This window comes from Exophiala aquamarina, assembly GCF_000709125.1.
Source record: "Exophiala aquamarina CBS 119918 chromosome Unknown aczIA-supercont1.16, whole genome shotgun sequence".
Classification (NCBI taxonomy): Eukaryota; Fungi; Ascomycota; class Eurotiomycetes; order Chaetothyriales; family Herpotrichiellaceae; genus Exophiala; species Exophiala aquamarina.
In genome coordinates this window covers 344,773-360,757 of record NW_013550572.1, presented here as the reverse complement: position 1 = coordinate 360,757, position 15,985 = coordinate 344,773, and the positions used below count along the sequence as shown (strand labels likewise).

General features: G+C 50.2%; 6 protein-coding genes across 6 annotated transcripts; 3 read left to right on the top strand and 3 right to left on the bottom strand.

Moving 5' to 3' along the window:
* Positions 1–1,419: 1,419 nt before the first annotated feature.
* A1O9_11189 (pyridoxine 4-dehydrogenase) lies at positions 1,420–2,451 on the top strand (the record flags this gene model as incomplete). The annotated part of the gene is made up of 1 exon (XM_013399908.1): positions 1,420–2,451. The coding sequence occupies one exon, from the start codon at positions 1,420–1,422 to the stop codon at positions 2,449–2,451; it is 1,032 nt and encodes a 343-aa protein (XP_013255362.1).
* A 619-nt stretch (positions 2,452–3,070) lies between these two features.
* A1O9_11188 (uncharacterized protein) lies at positions 3,071–4,717 on the bottom strand (the record flags this gene model as incomplete). The annotated part of the gene is made up of 1 exon (XM_013399907.1): positions 3,071–4,717. One exon carries the CDS (start codon positions 4,715–4,717, stop codon positions 3,071–3,073), a length of 1,647 nt encoding a protein of 548 aa, XP_013255361.1.
* Positions 4,718–9,182: 4,465 nt separating this feature from the next.
* A1O9_11187 (MFS transporter, SHS family, lactate transporter) lies at positions 9,183–11,210 on the top strand (the record flags this gene model as incomplete). The annotated part of the gene is made up of 9 exons (XM_013399906.1): positions 9,183–9,449; positions 9,508–9,700; positions 9,749–9,876; positions 9,924–9,974; positions 10,025–10,250; positions 10,300–10,356; positions 10,416–10,647; positions 10,707–10,761; positions 10,839–11,210. The coding sequence occupies 9 exons, from the start codon at positions 9,183–9,185 to the stop codon at positions 11,208–11,210; spliced, it is 1,581 nt and encodes a 526-aa protein (XP_013255360.1).
* A 177-nt stretch (positions 11,211–11,387) lies between these two features.
* On the bottom strand, positions 11,388–12,001 carry A1O9_11186 (uncharacterized protein; the record flags this gene model as incomplete). Its single annotated transcript, XM_013399905.1, has 2 exons — positions 11,388–11,892; positions 11,952–12,001. 2 exons carry the CDS (start codon positions 11,999–12,001, stop codon positions 11,388–11,390), a joined length of 555 nt encoding a protein of 184 aa, XP_013255359.1.
* A 459-nt stretch (positions 12,002–12,460) lies between these two features.
* A1O9_11185 (uncharacterized protein) lies at positions 12,461–14,566 on the top strand (the record flags this gene model as incomplete). The annotated part of the gene is made up of 1 exon (XM_013399904.1): positions 12,461–14,566. One exon carries the CDS (start codon positions 12,461–12,463, stop codon positions 14,564–14,566), a length of 2,106 nt encoding a protein of 701 aa, XP_013255358.1.
* Positions 14,567–14,693: 127 nt separating this feature from the next.
* Positions 14,694–15,788, bottom strand: A1O9_11184 (regulator-vacuolar morphogenesis; the record flags this gene model as incomplete). The annotated part of the gene is made up of 1 exon (XM_013399903.1): positions 14,694–15,788. The coding sequence occupies one exon, from the start codon at positions 15,786–15,788 to the stop codon at positions 14,694–14,696; it is 1,095 nt and encodes a 364-aa protein (XP_013255357.1).
* Between the last annotated feature and the right edge of the window lie 197 nt (positions 15,789–15,985).

The following is a 15,985-nucleotide window of genomic DNA, read 5'->3' as shown; positions in this document are numbered from 1 at the left end:
CAATCTTGTTAACATTGGAATTTTACTTTGGGGTGTTTCTGGAAGATTGAGAGCGTGGTCATGGGACGCGCGCACAGAAACGATTGATAACATATATAGTTCTTTCCCTCTTGAGGGGTCAAAGTCGGCGACTCGAAGTTTGCTGCAACAGTATAGGCATGCGCCAGATTGCGTGTATCGCATAACATTATTTTCTCGGACGAAAGACAAGAGCACATAGACCATTCGGTATTCCCTTCTTTCCCCGGCCGCGCGAGCTGCATGAAAAGAATCTCAAAGGCTATCCAATGGCTTCTACCTACTTCAGCCTTGGGAACACACGAGAACCCGATGAGCTGAAGGCATGTTTGAGGACATTGATCAGTGGTAGTTGGACGTCCCATGCACGACTTATCGCGAAATGAAAAGGCGGCTGGTCAGAACAAATCTCCAATGGTTAACCATCATTTCTCTGATACTATACAAGGCTCCCAACCATTAGCATATTAGACGCTGGCTAGTCTTGCAGGGCTCCACTGACAAGCTATTGTCGATTCCCACCCCGGGTTTATTCGTGGTAGGACAGCAGAAGCACACAGCAGAAGCACCTCACATTGCATGATTGAACAGGCTCTCCAGTGAACATGCACATAACCAGAATCCGATAGGATTACGGACCAAATCTGAAACCTTACAAGCCCAGACCGAGGGAACCATTTCCGTTTGTAACTTAGACCGCATTGATCATTTCATCCAGAGATAGAAATATCTCGCTCTCCGAGATGGACCTTGTCTCCGTCTGCTTCAATGGGTCGGGATTTAGACTCGATGCATGGCGGAGATAAAGACCGCTGTTAGGGTTTGTTGATTGAGGGTCTGCATTGATGACAATCTAATGGACTGGATAGAGTCTAGCGAAGCCTGGCCTTTCTTTCTGGCTGCCGTCGCAATCCTGGCCAATATGATTTCGATGTGCTATGCCGAAGTGATGAAAGGAACGAAGCCTTGTAATGACAGCTAATGGGTCGATGCTCTCGGCAACCGATAAACAATACTTGGAAGATATCAATGCCTGACAATTGCGAGTTAAACAGCCACAAACTGCGAGACAAGATCCAATATCCACGCCGAGTGACGTTCATACTGCGGGGACCAGCTGGTAGTGACCTCTACATATGTAGACATCTACGGACTCGGCACCTCCACCTCCGCAAGACTAGCCGTGTCCAATCAGTGGACCTTATCCAAAAACTGTTAGACGACATTGCGCCTTGTATTTAAAGAGAAGCTGAGGGCCCTCGCTCTTATTCCGAAGACCACTCCGGGATCAACGTGCAGAACACGACCAGTTTCGTATCCCCATACCTATAGCCATTCATAGGCGGATCTGAAAGCAACAAACTTGTCACTTGTCGCTTGTCGCTTGTCACTTGTCACATCATGTCGACACCAACCCTCCTCTCAAAGCCAGTTGGCCCGATTGGGTACGGGCTCATGGGCCTGACATGGCGGCCATCACCCCAAAGCGCCGAGGAAAGCTTCGCCGCCATGTCAACGGCACTCGAAATGGGCGCCAACTTCTGGAACGGCGGCGAGCTCTACGGCACGGTCGAACGCCACTCGTGCCACCTGTTGAACGAGTACTTCACCTCCAACCCCACGCACGCGGACAAGATCGTGCTAAGCATCAAAGGCGGCACCCTCCCAGGCCAACTGGTCCCGGACGGCTCGCGGGCCAACGTGAGGCGCAGCGTCGAGGATTGTTTGAAGATCCTGGACGGGAAGAAGAGCATCGACATCTTCGAGTGCGCACGCATCGATCCCAACACGCCCGTCGAGGTGACGATCAAGGCGCTGGCGGAGTTGGTCCAGGAGGGCAAGATTGGCGGCATCGGCCTGTCTGAGGTCAAAGCCAGCACCATCGAGGCCGCGCACGCCATCCACCCCATCGCCGCCGTCGAGGTCGAACTCTCCCTGTGGGCGACCGACATCCTCGGCAACGGCGTCGCCGCCACATGCGGCAAGCTCGGGATTCCCATCGCCGCATACAGTCCACTCGTGCGGGGCGCAATCTTGGGCGGCATCCGCAAGAACGCAGACATCCCGGAGTCCGACTTCCGGAGGTTCCTGCCCAAGTTCCAGGACGATGTGCTCGAGCACAACAACCGGATCACCGACGAGGTGCAGAAGCTGGCCGACAAGAAGGGCGTCACTGTCGCGCAGGTCGCGATCGCGTGGGTCAGCGGCTTGAGCGGCCGTACGATTGCGCTCGCCAACGGCGAGTCCCTTACTCTCGGCACCATCATCCCCATCCCCGGCGCCACCAGGCCCGACCGCGTCGTCGAGAATACCGCGAGTGCGGACGTACATCTCACCGACGACGAGTATCAGGAGATCGCCGAGCTTCTGAAGAAAAACCCCGTCAAGGGCGAGCGCTATCCTGCGCAGATGATGCATCTTGCTGAGGGGTAGGATTATTATCGCGGACCGGGGGCAGGGGAACTTTGGTTAGCTGACGGACGGGGATGTTTGAGCGGATGCCATCGAGGCACTTGATGAAAGGACCTACGACGATTCCCTACTGACAAGAAAAATGGCTTGTGATTTGACCTATGTTGGGGTAGCCAGCTATGATTCGGGGCCTGTGGTCTGATCTACAGCTATCGGTGCCTATAATTGTATTCTGCACACAGTAGGACACGAGGGAGGACCGGCGGAAGTCAAGGAAGCCCTCCATGGAGACGAGCAATATTTCCAGCCACCACAACAACGTAAATTCCGAGAACATGGAGTACAGATGCAAATGAATAATGTCACTCTCTGTTCTGTCCTAGAATTGCCCTGCTCCGTTCAGCCCCTTATTTGCAAGCGACTTTGGCTGTGATATCGACGCTTTATTGCGTATTGCAATAGCACGTCAGTCCAATATTGTGAAATTCAATCGACGCCCAGCTCAGCTCGGCTCTTCTGGGGATTAATAGGGTAGCGCCGCTCTGTGCTCGCCCAAGCTCACCCAGGCCACCTTCAAGGATCTATCTAATTAACCATAAATGGCGATTCTTTGTTTCATTCTCGAGCAATCAACTCCGTCTCATTCTTCAAGGATAGTTACGGCCCATTCTAACCAGGTGCGATCCAGATGAAACCTTAACATCCTTGCGTCTTTAGTAATTGAAGAGATAAAACTCCGGCGCTCGTTCAACGAGATCTCTTTCGCTGAGAACCTCTCCTTGGCTTTCTCGAGATAGATTTCTGCTAGTATGCCTATCATAATCTTGTAGAAAGTCTCCTGGATATCGACAGGCAATGACTTTCTTGCGACATCCAAACAGGCCTTGTGCCGATCCCAATCGTCATCTGCAACAGCTCGGTCCCATGCGTCCCACCATGACGAATCTTTCTTGTGCTTAGTGTTGTCGTACCACTCCAGTGTCTCTCGATCTTGCGACGTGTCTTCTTCTCTTTTTATCAACAATAGCATCTGTGTTATTTCACGAGCACTGCTTGGGAAATTTCGTGCTGCTTCATATATGGGCAGATTCCCAGAATTGTCGCGAATCCAAGGTTTTGCGCCACTCTTCAAGAGAATTTCCAAGAGGTCATTCATACTATGACCCCAAATTGAAAGGCCATACTCTTGTTGAAAAGTCAGGAGTACCATTATCGGCGAACTTCCCTGTATATTCTGGAGATTTGGATCCGCTCCCCTGTTGAGCACCGTTCGCAAATCATTTTCCCCGCCTGGATAGTATCTATGTGCAGCGACAAAGGTCACTAGCTCGTGAATGTAATGGTTACCATTCTTTCCTATTTTGTTGAGATCCACCTTTTGGCTCAAGAGGCTTGTGACCTGTTTGGTGATTGGGGAGGACATGTGATATCGTCGCTGCAGATAAAGATGAGCTACCAGCTCATCCGAAGTATCTCGTACGTTGAAATCCACTCCGCTCTCAAGGAAGGCCAAGAAACAACCCTCCGCGCTCTCTATCCACTGTTTCCAGGGGTGAGACTTATCGTCGGAGGTGGATGTACGATCACCTCGGTGTAGAAATCGAGACCGTTGTAGAAACACATCAAATGGCAGTCTGCCAACTCTATTAGGAAGGAAGGTGTCGGCTCCAGCCTCGAGAAAATGTTGTACCATCTTATAGACATGCGTATTGTCGTTGTTCACTTGATTCAGGAGGAGGTGGAATGCACTATTTCCACTATTGTTGGTAACATTGACATCGGCCCCCGCGGTGATGAGAAGGCGGATATTTTCGTCGAGGGAATCATCAGGGAGTGGTTGGGACAGGAGCCAAAGTAGCGGAGTATTGCCTTGTGCGTCTTGTGCGTTGAGATTACAGTCTGCTCGCAAGAGAACCCTCAATGAAATCTTTTTCCGTACTGCCAGATGTAAAGCGGTACGATCCATTCCAACTTTGGCATCAACATTTGCACCAAAGTCTAGTAGGAGTTGTATCACTTTCTCATCTTGATATGCAACTGCGTGATGAAGTGGCTCGTACCCAGAACGATCTCGTACGTTGACCGGAGCGCCCTGGGAGAGCAGTCCTCTAAGCTCGTTTTCCGACCTGTTTAGGATAGCGCGGTTAAGCTGCATGTGACCCACGCTAGCTACCTGATTCGTACCGTGATTATTTTCGATCGTTGCGGGAGAGTCCCCCGTAAATGTGAGCGCATGGGGATGGATTTGGCCACCAGCGCCTATTGAATGATTCCCAGAAGCCTCCATGGAAGGCCAAGGGGGATATTGTATATCAATCGGTAGTAGGTTGCCGAGCCGAGGGCTAGTTTGTCAGATTGAAGCGAAAGTCAAGCAAGAACAAGGATGTTTAGTGACTTACGCCAAGCCCTCAAGATGGCCCTGGGAGGGGTAAGATAGAAGATTGGTTGAGGTATTGGAATTTGAGATCGGCCACAGATTTGGCGCGACATTCAAGCCCGATGTGTGTTGGGTGGTGATGTCGGTTTGTCCGCCTCGAACGCGGCCACCAGCAGTATTATTCTTCTTGAAACCCCACTTGAGAATCCGCTCTTTGTAAGACCTTTCACTATACTGTCGTCAGCGAAATCTGTATCGGTTAAGGGAACGACTACTGACGAAGCTTGAAATCCATGCATTTGTTTGATCAGCGCCATGACTTGTGCTAGAGTCTTGTCCTCGTTTTTGTAAAGTCTTTCGACGTCAGGTTTGATTTTCTGCCAGTCCCTTTTCATCTTGCGTATGCATTAATTGTTTTTCCCGGCCAGGAATTATACACCGAGATTTTACTTGGGCAAGATCACTTTGTATGGTGCAGAAGATCTCTCATTGTCAGGTGAGGCTGGCCGGAGCTGGACACACGCAGAAGCCGTCAGGAACACTTGAGCCAAATACGGAGTCGAGGCTTGCAAATTCGGCTAATATCATGATATACCTTTGAATTTGTGTGATACTCCTGGGTCTGAAAAGGAAAAGCGCAGGATCAGGCTGAAGCCGCAAAGATGATATGTCTGCCTTAAAGAGAGTGAATCCTCAAGCTCGAAAACAGAGGGTTGATTAGCATCAGCAGATATGCACACAAGAACTATCTGAACCCATTGGTGCCACTTTATCAAGAGCAGGATCATCTGCAAGGTTGAAGGGTGCTTTCTTGAACGAAGTCGTGTGTGGTGTAGGAAATGGGCAAGTTGAGCGGAGCCAAACGGGGTGGCGGAATTTTGCACTCCAACTGCCTGACCTTGCCCCTTATGGATGTCATCCAACGAATAAGCTCCCAGCAACACTGCACTTTTCCTTCCCCGCTCAAAAGTGCAACCGTGTGCCAATCGGAGCGGACTCAGGTAGTGGAGTGGGGTCTGAACTCCTCCGCCAGTTGACCATTTCGTCGCTACAGCGGAATCAGATCAACCACTGCTGGCAGGAGAACACAATTGCCCTCGAAGGCTAAAGAGGGTAGGGCAAGCCACCTTATATCTGATAGCTACGCCCGACTATTCTGCGGTGTGCTGGAGGAAGTGTAGTATAAGAGGCCAGAGTCCACCGCTTCCTGTACTCTGAAATCTCTCTGCTTCAGGGCTCAAATTCTTTTACTTGTGATAAGCAGGATCAGGTTTAGAGATAGCTCCGTCCTTGCAAGTGGTCTTTGTATTGAATACTTCACCATGCCATCTCAATCCTTCAGCTCTACTACGCCCTTTGTTTTGGAAGCCGATCTTGACGGCGTCTCAACTACGTCGTACGTTGGCTCCCCCATTCAGTACAGGTCCCATGAAAAGAACCCCAAATATCTGCAAAAAGAAATTCCAACTATATATTTCGATAGGTTAAACAACCGGTTTTATCTCAGAAGACTGATACTTCAACAGGATGGAAGTCAACCCTGGCTATTCTGGCTCTTCTGATGGTTGCCCCTTCCCTGGAAGCTTGTCTTCTGCTTATCACTTGCGCTCATCGTGCTCACTGACTCCTCTGCCCAACGGACCACAAGACTCCGTTGTGGGAGGATGCCGAGCGAACGCTGCTATACCGCAACACGAAGCTACACATATTACCACTCAGAGGGAAAACCGCGTAGAGTTGATCCGGGCAGCATTGACAAGTCTTCGTATAGACTTACCTTCACCGACTGTGTCTAAAATGTGTGTCTCTGACAGAGACATACTGTCGCTGCAAGAGCGGTTGATGGCGAACAACGTTGAAGATGGCAAAAACAAAGACGGGCCAGATGCTCGTCGTCTGCAATACAAGGAAACGACAAAAACGGTGACTGAGGATGACACTGTTGGAAATACTTGGTTGATTCATGATCATCCCCACATGAGTCGTCGAAAGATTCCAGGACACGCGGCCCGCCGCGTCAAAACCGACCCGGTCAATGAGGAGGGCCCCGAGGTATCCTTTGCTGGAGCCATACATCTTGATGAGTGATTTCCCTATCTTATCAGGAGATTGGGATGCAGGAGAGGACACCCACTGGTGCTTGTTTTTATCACATCTCCAGCAAGTTTACAGGACTCTGCCACTCGTTCATGTCTCTCTCGTGTGGGTTTCTTTCCGTAGTAATGTCCCTAGCCTCAGGATTCCGGGCACCTTCTTCAGTCCCATTATTTGACTTCCTGTACAAGCTTCTAGGGATGAGGTGACCGGATCGCTCATTTGAATCGTCGGAATTACTATGTATCTCTAAACATTCGTTCGAACCCAACACCGTTAGACACGAGTTTAGCTTCCGGGTTGTACTCATCTAGTATCTTGACACATAGATATACTGTTCTGGGGCAGGTGTCTTATAACCCAACAGATATAATGGCTCTTAGGTGGTCTGTGCACGTTCTCGGGCCCCATCTAGTCACTGGATATTGTGATTCTGAGTTTTGCAAAAGAAGCGCCTGGGAATGAGTTTCTTGGTACCCAGGTCCAAATCAGATCCTGGAAACTTCTCGATAAGTGCGGGATGAGGTTGCTATGCCCAGGCTTCGAATCAGTCCTCGAGAACTCCTCGTCCAGTGCCTGGGAATGGTGAGCAAACCAACCAAACCCGTGGATCCCTTATCCTGACGTGCCGAATATCATGGCCCCGGGGCGCCACGCAACCTGAGGTATCAAAGGCAGCCTGTAGCAACGGAAGTTCCACGACAATCTGGTGGTTTTTGGGAGCCACGCGAATTTGAGTGATGGATCAACTACGCTCGCGCACGCCAGGAACTCAGATACTCTGAGCTGGCACTCAATAAAATCTTTTTCAATCTCCTTAACATGGTACAGTCAGTACATAGTCGGTCCCGAACTCACCCTCCCGTTTGCGGACATATTGCACGTTTCTCAAACAATGGGAGGCCTGGACGACTGTTGGCCTAGAAATATACGTTTAAGCGCCGGAGAGTTATAAGCAGCAATCAATCTAATAATATCCCAGAACATAGTATGACTCTGATGGTTGTTGGCATTGTTAGCACATACAGTAATTGCTCTCCGTCTCTTGTGCACGGGCTTTACCGATCGGTAAGCATCGATGGAAGTACTCCGTACATAGACATTTGCTGAGCCTGATCCCATCAGCACTCGCTCAGCCACTCACTTTCATTACGGAATAGCGCTCGTTCGTCGAAGAGCAACAGCGTCAAGCGGCCCCTCGAGCCTCTGGCAACTGAAGCGGGGCCAGGAATCTTGAGGTATCTTGTGGCCTTCACTCGCATTATTGTTGCGAAGTATCTTTACGATAAGGCTTTGAGTACACGTATCGTAGACTCTCACTACATGACGCATCGTGAAGGGAATGTAGCGTAGATGGTGAGCGACAATGATTTCTGGGTGAGCGAAGTGCGCGGTGGCTTACCAGCGACGTGATTAGGGCAAGTGCCAAGGTACGCTCGACGCTGATTTGCTTTGCCGTTGAGGTGCCAAGGAAGGATCGTCAGAACAAGACTTCACTTGGGAAGGAGCCAATTTTCGGAGGAGTTGATAAGCCCTCTACAGGGGTTGTGATGACATAGAAGCGTGGACGCTAGAAGAGAGAATCCTAGTTTTCTATATACCCACCATCTCTGCTACATATCTGGTGCGGGGAAGCATTTGATTCCGAGGTTTTCAGACTTCGCGACTTACTTGGGATGGCGCATATCGGGCAGAAGCCCTTGGGTGACCTATGTAGGGAGTGGGGTTATGCAGAAGAAGAGTCGAGCGAAGGTATGGAGACATGCATTTGGAGTTGACGGCTTGCCTGGGATCGTGTTCTAACCTGGTGCCCCGCGAAAGAGGATACAGTTACTTCACAGGCGATTGAGCGAAGTGCGGAGTTTAGTAGACAAGGACGAGCTAGGTTGGGTAAACCCCTGACAACAGCACGTTGATGGACCTGTTCTCCTCCACGCTGTGATCGACAGACTATCAATGCTGTCACTACCACCATGCACTCCGGTGTTGACACCGTTGTTTCCCGTGCCTCTCTGCCGCTTTGCCTTGATATTGGACAAGAGATCGTTCTCTCACTCCTTGGCTGCATGGTCGGCTATATCACAATGGAAGGTGCTTGTCCAACAGAACAAGGATGTGGGCCGTGGGGGTGTATCGTCAAGGTATGGGCCATGGCAGTGTCTTGTGGTACTAGTAGAAGACGATGCCCCGTCTGTAGAGCATGCTATGTTCGCCAGTCTCTCTCTCCTTCTCGAGCAATCAGTCTGCCTAACATACCACGCTTCATTACCCCCCCTTCAACATGCGTAATTACATGGCAGCAGGATGGTTTTACTCGCCAAAACAGATCGGGCGTTACTTGTTGACGAGGCCGACAAGTCTCAAGCCTCCCAGAACTCGACTTCGCAACCCATACCACATATTGAAAGAGCTTGACAAACACCAGTGGCTTATGTTCCTGGTAGGCTTCATAGGTTGGACTTGGGATGCTTTCGATTTCTTCACAGTCAGCCTCTGCGTCACCGAAATCGCCGAAGATTTTGGCGTTGCAAACTCTCAAGTCTCCTGGGTGAGTTCATATTCCGTTGCATGAGTGAAGTTATGAGATGTGGTTAATCCTGTTCAAGGGCATGACTGTCACCTTGATGCTGCGCTCTGTTGGTGCTTTGATCTTCGGGACAGTTTCTGACCGATATGGAAGAAAATGGCCAATGATCATTAACCTCGGCCTCTTCATTGTTTTCGAATTGGCCTCTGGGTTCTGCAACACGTTGCCACAATTTCTCGGTGTCCGCTCACTGTACGGTATTGCCATGGGAGGTAGGTAGTCCCCAACTGGATATTTGGTCTCAGGTCTGAGAGAATCAGGTTTGTTCGGCCCGGCCGCTGCAACAGCGCTCGAAGATCTCCCATATGATGCTCGAGGGTTTCTGTCTGGTCTTTTCCAACAGGGGTACGCTCTAGGATATCTTCTCGCCTCCGTCTTTTATCGGGCTGTAAGTCTTGAATTCAGAGAGGAGATCGTGGCTGACCAGAGATACAGCTGGTTCCGACCACCTCCCATGGGTGGAGATCGCTGTTCTGGTTCGGTTCTGTTAGTTGAACCCATTAAAAGCGATATTATTGATAAATAACACCAACCAGGTTCCACCCGTATTCATTATCATTTTTAGATTGGCTCTTCCAGAAACAAACGCATTCCAAGTCATGGCTGCCGAGCGAGAGGCTCAACTCATTGCTGAAAAGTCAGGTGATGACAGCTCAAGTGGACACATCAAAGACGCAGGTTTGAGAGCTTGGGCCAAAGATGCCGGAGTCGGGCTGAAGATGAATTGGGTTCTGCTATGTTATATGGTTGTCTTGATGACAGGTAGCATGTTTTCAAGATTTTCGAGGAAAAGAACTCTGATGATGCGCAGGTTTCAACAGTTGCAGCCATGGATCGCAAGACTTCTTTCCAACATTCCTTAAAAATCGTACGTCAAATATGGTCCTTTCCCGATTGGGCATTGCATTTCATACTGACCTGTCCTAGAGGTTGAACTCGGTCCGACGGATGTGACGGTGATCTCAGTTGTCGGCCAGCTGGGTGCACTGCTAGGAGGTACCATGCTGGGCTACCTTAGTACCTTCACGGGCAGGAGGCTCATCATGATGACTGCTTGCGTCTGTGGTGGAGCAATTGTCCCTGCATATATTCTCCCTCGAAGTATGGTACTGGTAGCCTCGGCATTCTTCCTACAATTTTTTGTAGGCGGTGTCTGGGGGTAAGGATTAATTGGAGAACAGTTCGAGGGAATTAATAATGCTAACAAAACGTGAACAGGCCGATTCCAATTCATCTCCAAGAGTTGGCTCCACCAGCCTTGCGAACGACAGTAGTGAGTGTCCCCAGGCGCATCTCTTGAAGGTGACCCAGTCTGTTGCCAAAGCTGTTCCTACTGACATCAGCTTCCAGGTCGGAGTTACGTATCAGCTAGGTAACCTGGCATCTTCAGCTTCTGCCACAATCCAATCTGTCATTGGAGAGCGATACCCACTTCCTCCCAAAGATGGCGTCAAGCGATTTGATTATGGGAAAGTTATCGGCATTTTCATGGGGGCTGTGTGGGCATACCAATTGTTGTTCCTCTTCCTCGGCCCAGAAATGAGTGAGGAGGAGAGAGCAGAGTATGCTTACCATGCAAACGAGTTGGAAAGACAGCGAAAGGCAGGTCATAGTTTGAAGGACATTGGTGTCGAGCGTGTTAAATCACGACAGATGGGGAACGAAAAGGCCGCTGATTCTCCAACCAACATGGCTGGCACCGAGCATCTCGAGAGCGCATGACGCAGTTGGAATTAACTCAATGCCAACAACCGTGGTAAAACGAGAATGAGATGGTTGTGATCGTGCTGAAAGAGCTGGGCGGCAAACTGGTAAGGTAAGTGAGATTGAACCGTGAGGGGCTATAGGGTATGTCCATCGTAGGCTTGCTCGTCTATTGAGTGGAAACTGCATGGAAATCTATGTCAACCTGTCTCCCAAGTAAAACCCATACCAGACAGTTGCAATGATTCCAAATAGATTTATCAATGTGGAAGCACCATGTAATTGGCCGAACTTCTTGTTTAAGGCTTGCATCTCTGGAGTTTGCGAACCTGCATCGTAACTCTTCTTTCCATCTTTTGTTTCCTGGTGTTTCCGTTCGCGCATCGTCTTGGTTGTCAGGGGCCCAATCCAGGCGGCATTGAGCAGGCCCGATACGAACATGATCGAGATCGGCGCCAGAACATGTAGCCTGTTCGCAGGTTCTAGAACTCCGGCGAAACCAGAGGCGCTGCTTCCTATGGCCGTCCGCTCTGAGGGGAAAGTCAATGCTAGGACGACTGGTAGGGCCGTCTGCATGCCGAAATAGATAGGGAACAGTGCGGATTGAAGACTGGCAAATTGCGGCCTTGGGAGGGTCCTGAATGCTGTGACACCTCCAATAAAAGATTGGAATATCTCTGAACCCAGGAGAGCGCCATAGCTAGTCGCGTATGTTAGTGGAGTTAATGACCCTTTGTATGAACATCGGCTTTGCCGAACCTGATAATGTGATAAGGCGCAGCTGAATAGAAGATAGATCCTTCAGACATTGTGTAGAGAAGCTGGAATGTTCCTACTAACTCCTGTTGTGCTACCGTGGCGTGGGAAGGAAAAGGAGGTTGCTTGCTTGCTGGGATGAAACAACGATGATGCCCACGACATGGAACAGGTGTTTGTCAATGACGATCTGCAAGAGGACAACTCCGAATATCTAATCTTATCATTTGCCGAAGCTGAATGTGGCTGTCATGTGACCTCGCGTCACCCGCCCCGCCTGAAAGCGCGTGCTGATGCCTGCGAAGGTGGCATTGTGGAACCTTACAACCACCAGGAGTAAGAGTACCTGTGTACTGCCTCCACCTACGATGTAAAGATGCCCTGCGATCTGGGACTGCTTGCTGCCTCTCCATGATCCCCCCTCTTAAGTAGTCCTCTGAATTGCTCTTATTATTCTGGTCTTGCTATCTCACCACCCCATACTTCAACGGGTGCCTTTAAGAACCGCAAAGATGACGGACAAGGAAGCAACCGTCTACGTGATTGATGTCGCTCAATCTATGGGCAAGACACACTGCGGCCGCAAACAAAGCGACCTAGATTGGGCTCTTCAGTATGTCTGGGACAAAATCAGCAATACGGTCTTCACTGGCCGCAAGACTCTCCAGATTGGGGTCGTGGGCCTTGGGACAGACAAGACAGCCAACGGGATGCAAGGAGACGAGGGCTACGATCATATCAGCGAGCTACAACCCATCACACAGATTCTCATGCCACAGCTGCAAGAATTGCCTAAGCTGTTGAAACCCAGCAGAACCGACGATCGTGACGTCCTTTCGGGCATCATCATTGCCGTGGACATGATCATGAGGCATTGCAAGCACTTGAAGTACAAGAAGAAAGTGGTCGTGGTGACGAATGCGACGGGCCAAATTGACGATGATGGTATCAAGGACACTGCGGAGCAGTTCAAAAACAACGGGATCGAACTGGTCGTGTTGGGCATCGACTTTGATGACCCAGACTACGGCGTCAAGGAGGAGAACAAGTCCCCACAGAAAGCGAGGAACGAGCAAACCCTGAAACAGCTGGTGGAGCTTAGTGAGGGCGAGTTTGGCACGATGCAGGAAGCTATTGACAGCCTGTCTCGTCCGCAGATCAAGGCTGTTCGACCGACTCCGACGTATAGAGGCCGGCTCTGCCTCGGTGACCCCGAAAGGTACGACACAGCTGTATCGATCGATGTGGAGAGATACTTTAAAACCGCCGTGAGGCGGCCTCCCACCGCCACCGCATTTGTCATGAGAGAGGGTGACCCGGATGAGGAGGAGGAGGACGGCCTCGGTAGCGTTCACACCAGATACGTTTACAAAGTCAAAGACGAGAACTCCGCAGATGGGACGAAGAACGTCGAGCGAGAAGAGCTCGCCAAAGGCTACGAGTACGGACGAACAGCCGTGGCGATTTCCGAAACGGAGCAGAACATCACCAAACTCGAGACACAGACAAATTATGAAATTTTAGGATTTCTTCCTGCCGAAAATGTGGAACGCTATATGTTGCTTGACAGTGCAAACATGATTGTTGGACAAAAGGGCAATGACAAGGCTGCACTCGCGTTATCATCTTTGATACATGCGCTGCATGAACTGGGTTCGGTGGCAATCGCGAGACTTGTCAAGAAGGACATGGCTGAGCCAATTTTAACAGTACTTTCACCTCTAGCAAACGCGGAGATAGAGTGCCTGGTGGAAAACATCCTTCCATTCGCCGAAGACCTGCGCTCTTATCGATTCCCACCACTCGACAAAATCCTCACAATCTCAGGCAAAGAATTGACGGAACATCGCAATCTCCCGAATGATGATCTCCTAAACAGTATGAGCGACTTCGTTGACAGTCTGAACATGGTGGATGATGATGGCGACGAGGAAATGGCAATGGATGACACATTCTCGCCGGTCTTACATGTCATCGAAGGGGCCATCAAGTATCGAGCTGTCCATCCAGATGAGGGCCTGCCGCCCAAACCAGTGGCATTCACAGCATATTCGAAACAAGCCGAACACTTGCAAGAGAGGAGCAAGAAAGCACTTGCGGAATTGATCAAGGCGGCCGATGTGAAGAAAGTTCCGCCCAAGGTCAAGGGTCGCAGGAGATATCGCGACGTGGAGAAACCTCTGTCCGGACTCAACGTCGAAGACCTCTTCCGCAAAGAAAATCGTTCTAGTATTTCCTCAAACAATGCCGTCCCTGAATTCAAGCAGTTGTTGGCATCAACCACAGATCTTGACGCCGTCAAGGACGGTGTAACGCAGATGTCGACGATTATGGAGGACCAGATTAAGACCAGTTTCGGAGAGAAGAACTATGCCAGAGTCCTCGAAATCCTGGGTACGGTACGTGACGAGATGGTTGGGATGGAGGAACCTGAACTGTACAACAATGCTTTACGCCAGATCAAGAAGAAGATCTTGGCAAAAGAGCTCGGGGGGGACAGGACGGAGTTGTGGTACAAGATCCGCATTTCCAAACTCGGCTTGATAAACTCGGATGTATCTGCCGCATCAAATGTTAGTCGGGAGGAGGCAGACATTTTCATGAAATCCAAATCATGAGCGTTCCTGTTCCTTTGTCGATGGATATTTCCGTCTTTCCAGGGTTGGATTGAGGTGAAGAGTTTGTATGAATAAAAGGATACCCCGGTAATGAAGTATGATGACCCAAGCAGAATTCAGACAGGGATCAGGAGATCTTGCCGATTCTTCGTTTTGCTATATCAATCTTGCCCTGGACACGGTCGACATCTTTGTCCACCATCCTCAGCATTTCATTCTGAACCTCCAATTCTTGGTTAATGGCAATGCCTAGCTCTTTCTGCCTGTGCACGATCTTCCTCAATTCCTCGACGTCGAGATCCTGGTCGGCCATTTTCTGTTTTTGTAGTTGAACAACACCTTCGTTATCTAACTCCCTCGTCTCTGCAGTCTCCTTGCCCAGAACTCGCCCTCCAGTTTTTGGTTTAGGATTGTTCCCAACAAGACTCTGCTTGTCCTGGATCGAAGCGACTGCGGTATCTAATTTAGACTTGGTGACCATGGCATTCAGAAGGTTTTCTAGTCCTTCCTTGTCCTTTCTCGCCGAGGCAATGAGATCTTTCCGTCTCCTTATCTCGCCTTCCCCAAGCTTTTGCCCATCCCAACCGCTGCCAACGGATTTCTGGATGTTTGAAAGCCCCTCTTCCAGGGCGGTGATCATGCCTCCGGATTTGACAAGGGAGCTCTTGGCGGCAGCACTTGCTTCGTGTTGTTTCTGTGGTGTCGAGGCTTGGTCTCGGTTGGTCAGGCACAGACGTGCATCTTGGAGCTGGTTCTTCAGGTCTCGATGGCAATCCAACCACACAACAGCATCGGTGATAGGGGCACCACCTCCTCCGGGTCCAGATAATACCGAATGCAGGGCACCGGCCTTACTGGATGTGGTGTTGGAAAAGGAAGTGGGAAGATTTAGGAAGGCTCTCCAGGAACTTGTAGTGCGCCATCTTGGATCATCATGATTGTTGATCGTCTGTAAATATAGTTCCAATGCCTGCCGCCGCTCTTCTGTGAGGTCGGGGTTGGACACGGTTTTGGAGAACCAGGATTTGCCTGGAAGAGTGGCGGGAGGTGGAATCCCAACCTGATTGCTTAAGCCGGAGTGGAGTGCAAGGAAATCTGAGTATCGCTTCTGTACAGTGAATGAGCGTAGCGGCAGGCGAAGAGTGATATTATAGACCGTGTATGGTTTTGAGCCACCCCCGACGGAGGTGTTTGGGATGGATATTTCAACCGGAGGAGCCATGAGAATGGTTGAAAACTCGAGAGATCCAATCAACAAAGCTAACAAAGCGCAAATGTACCCGTAAGCGAGCTTGCAATAGTAGACACGACAGGTGGGGAGACAACGAGTAACGGATCTGGAGAAAAGTACGAAGGTTTCTGAGGAGAGTTTCTGAAGGCGCAGGCGCGGGTCGTGCCTGCCGGTGACGTATGTCTTTC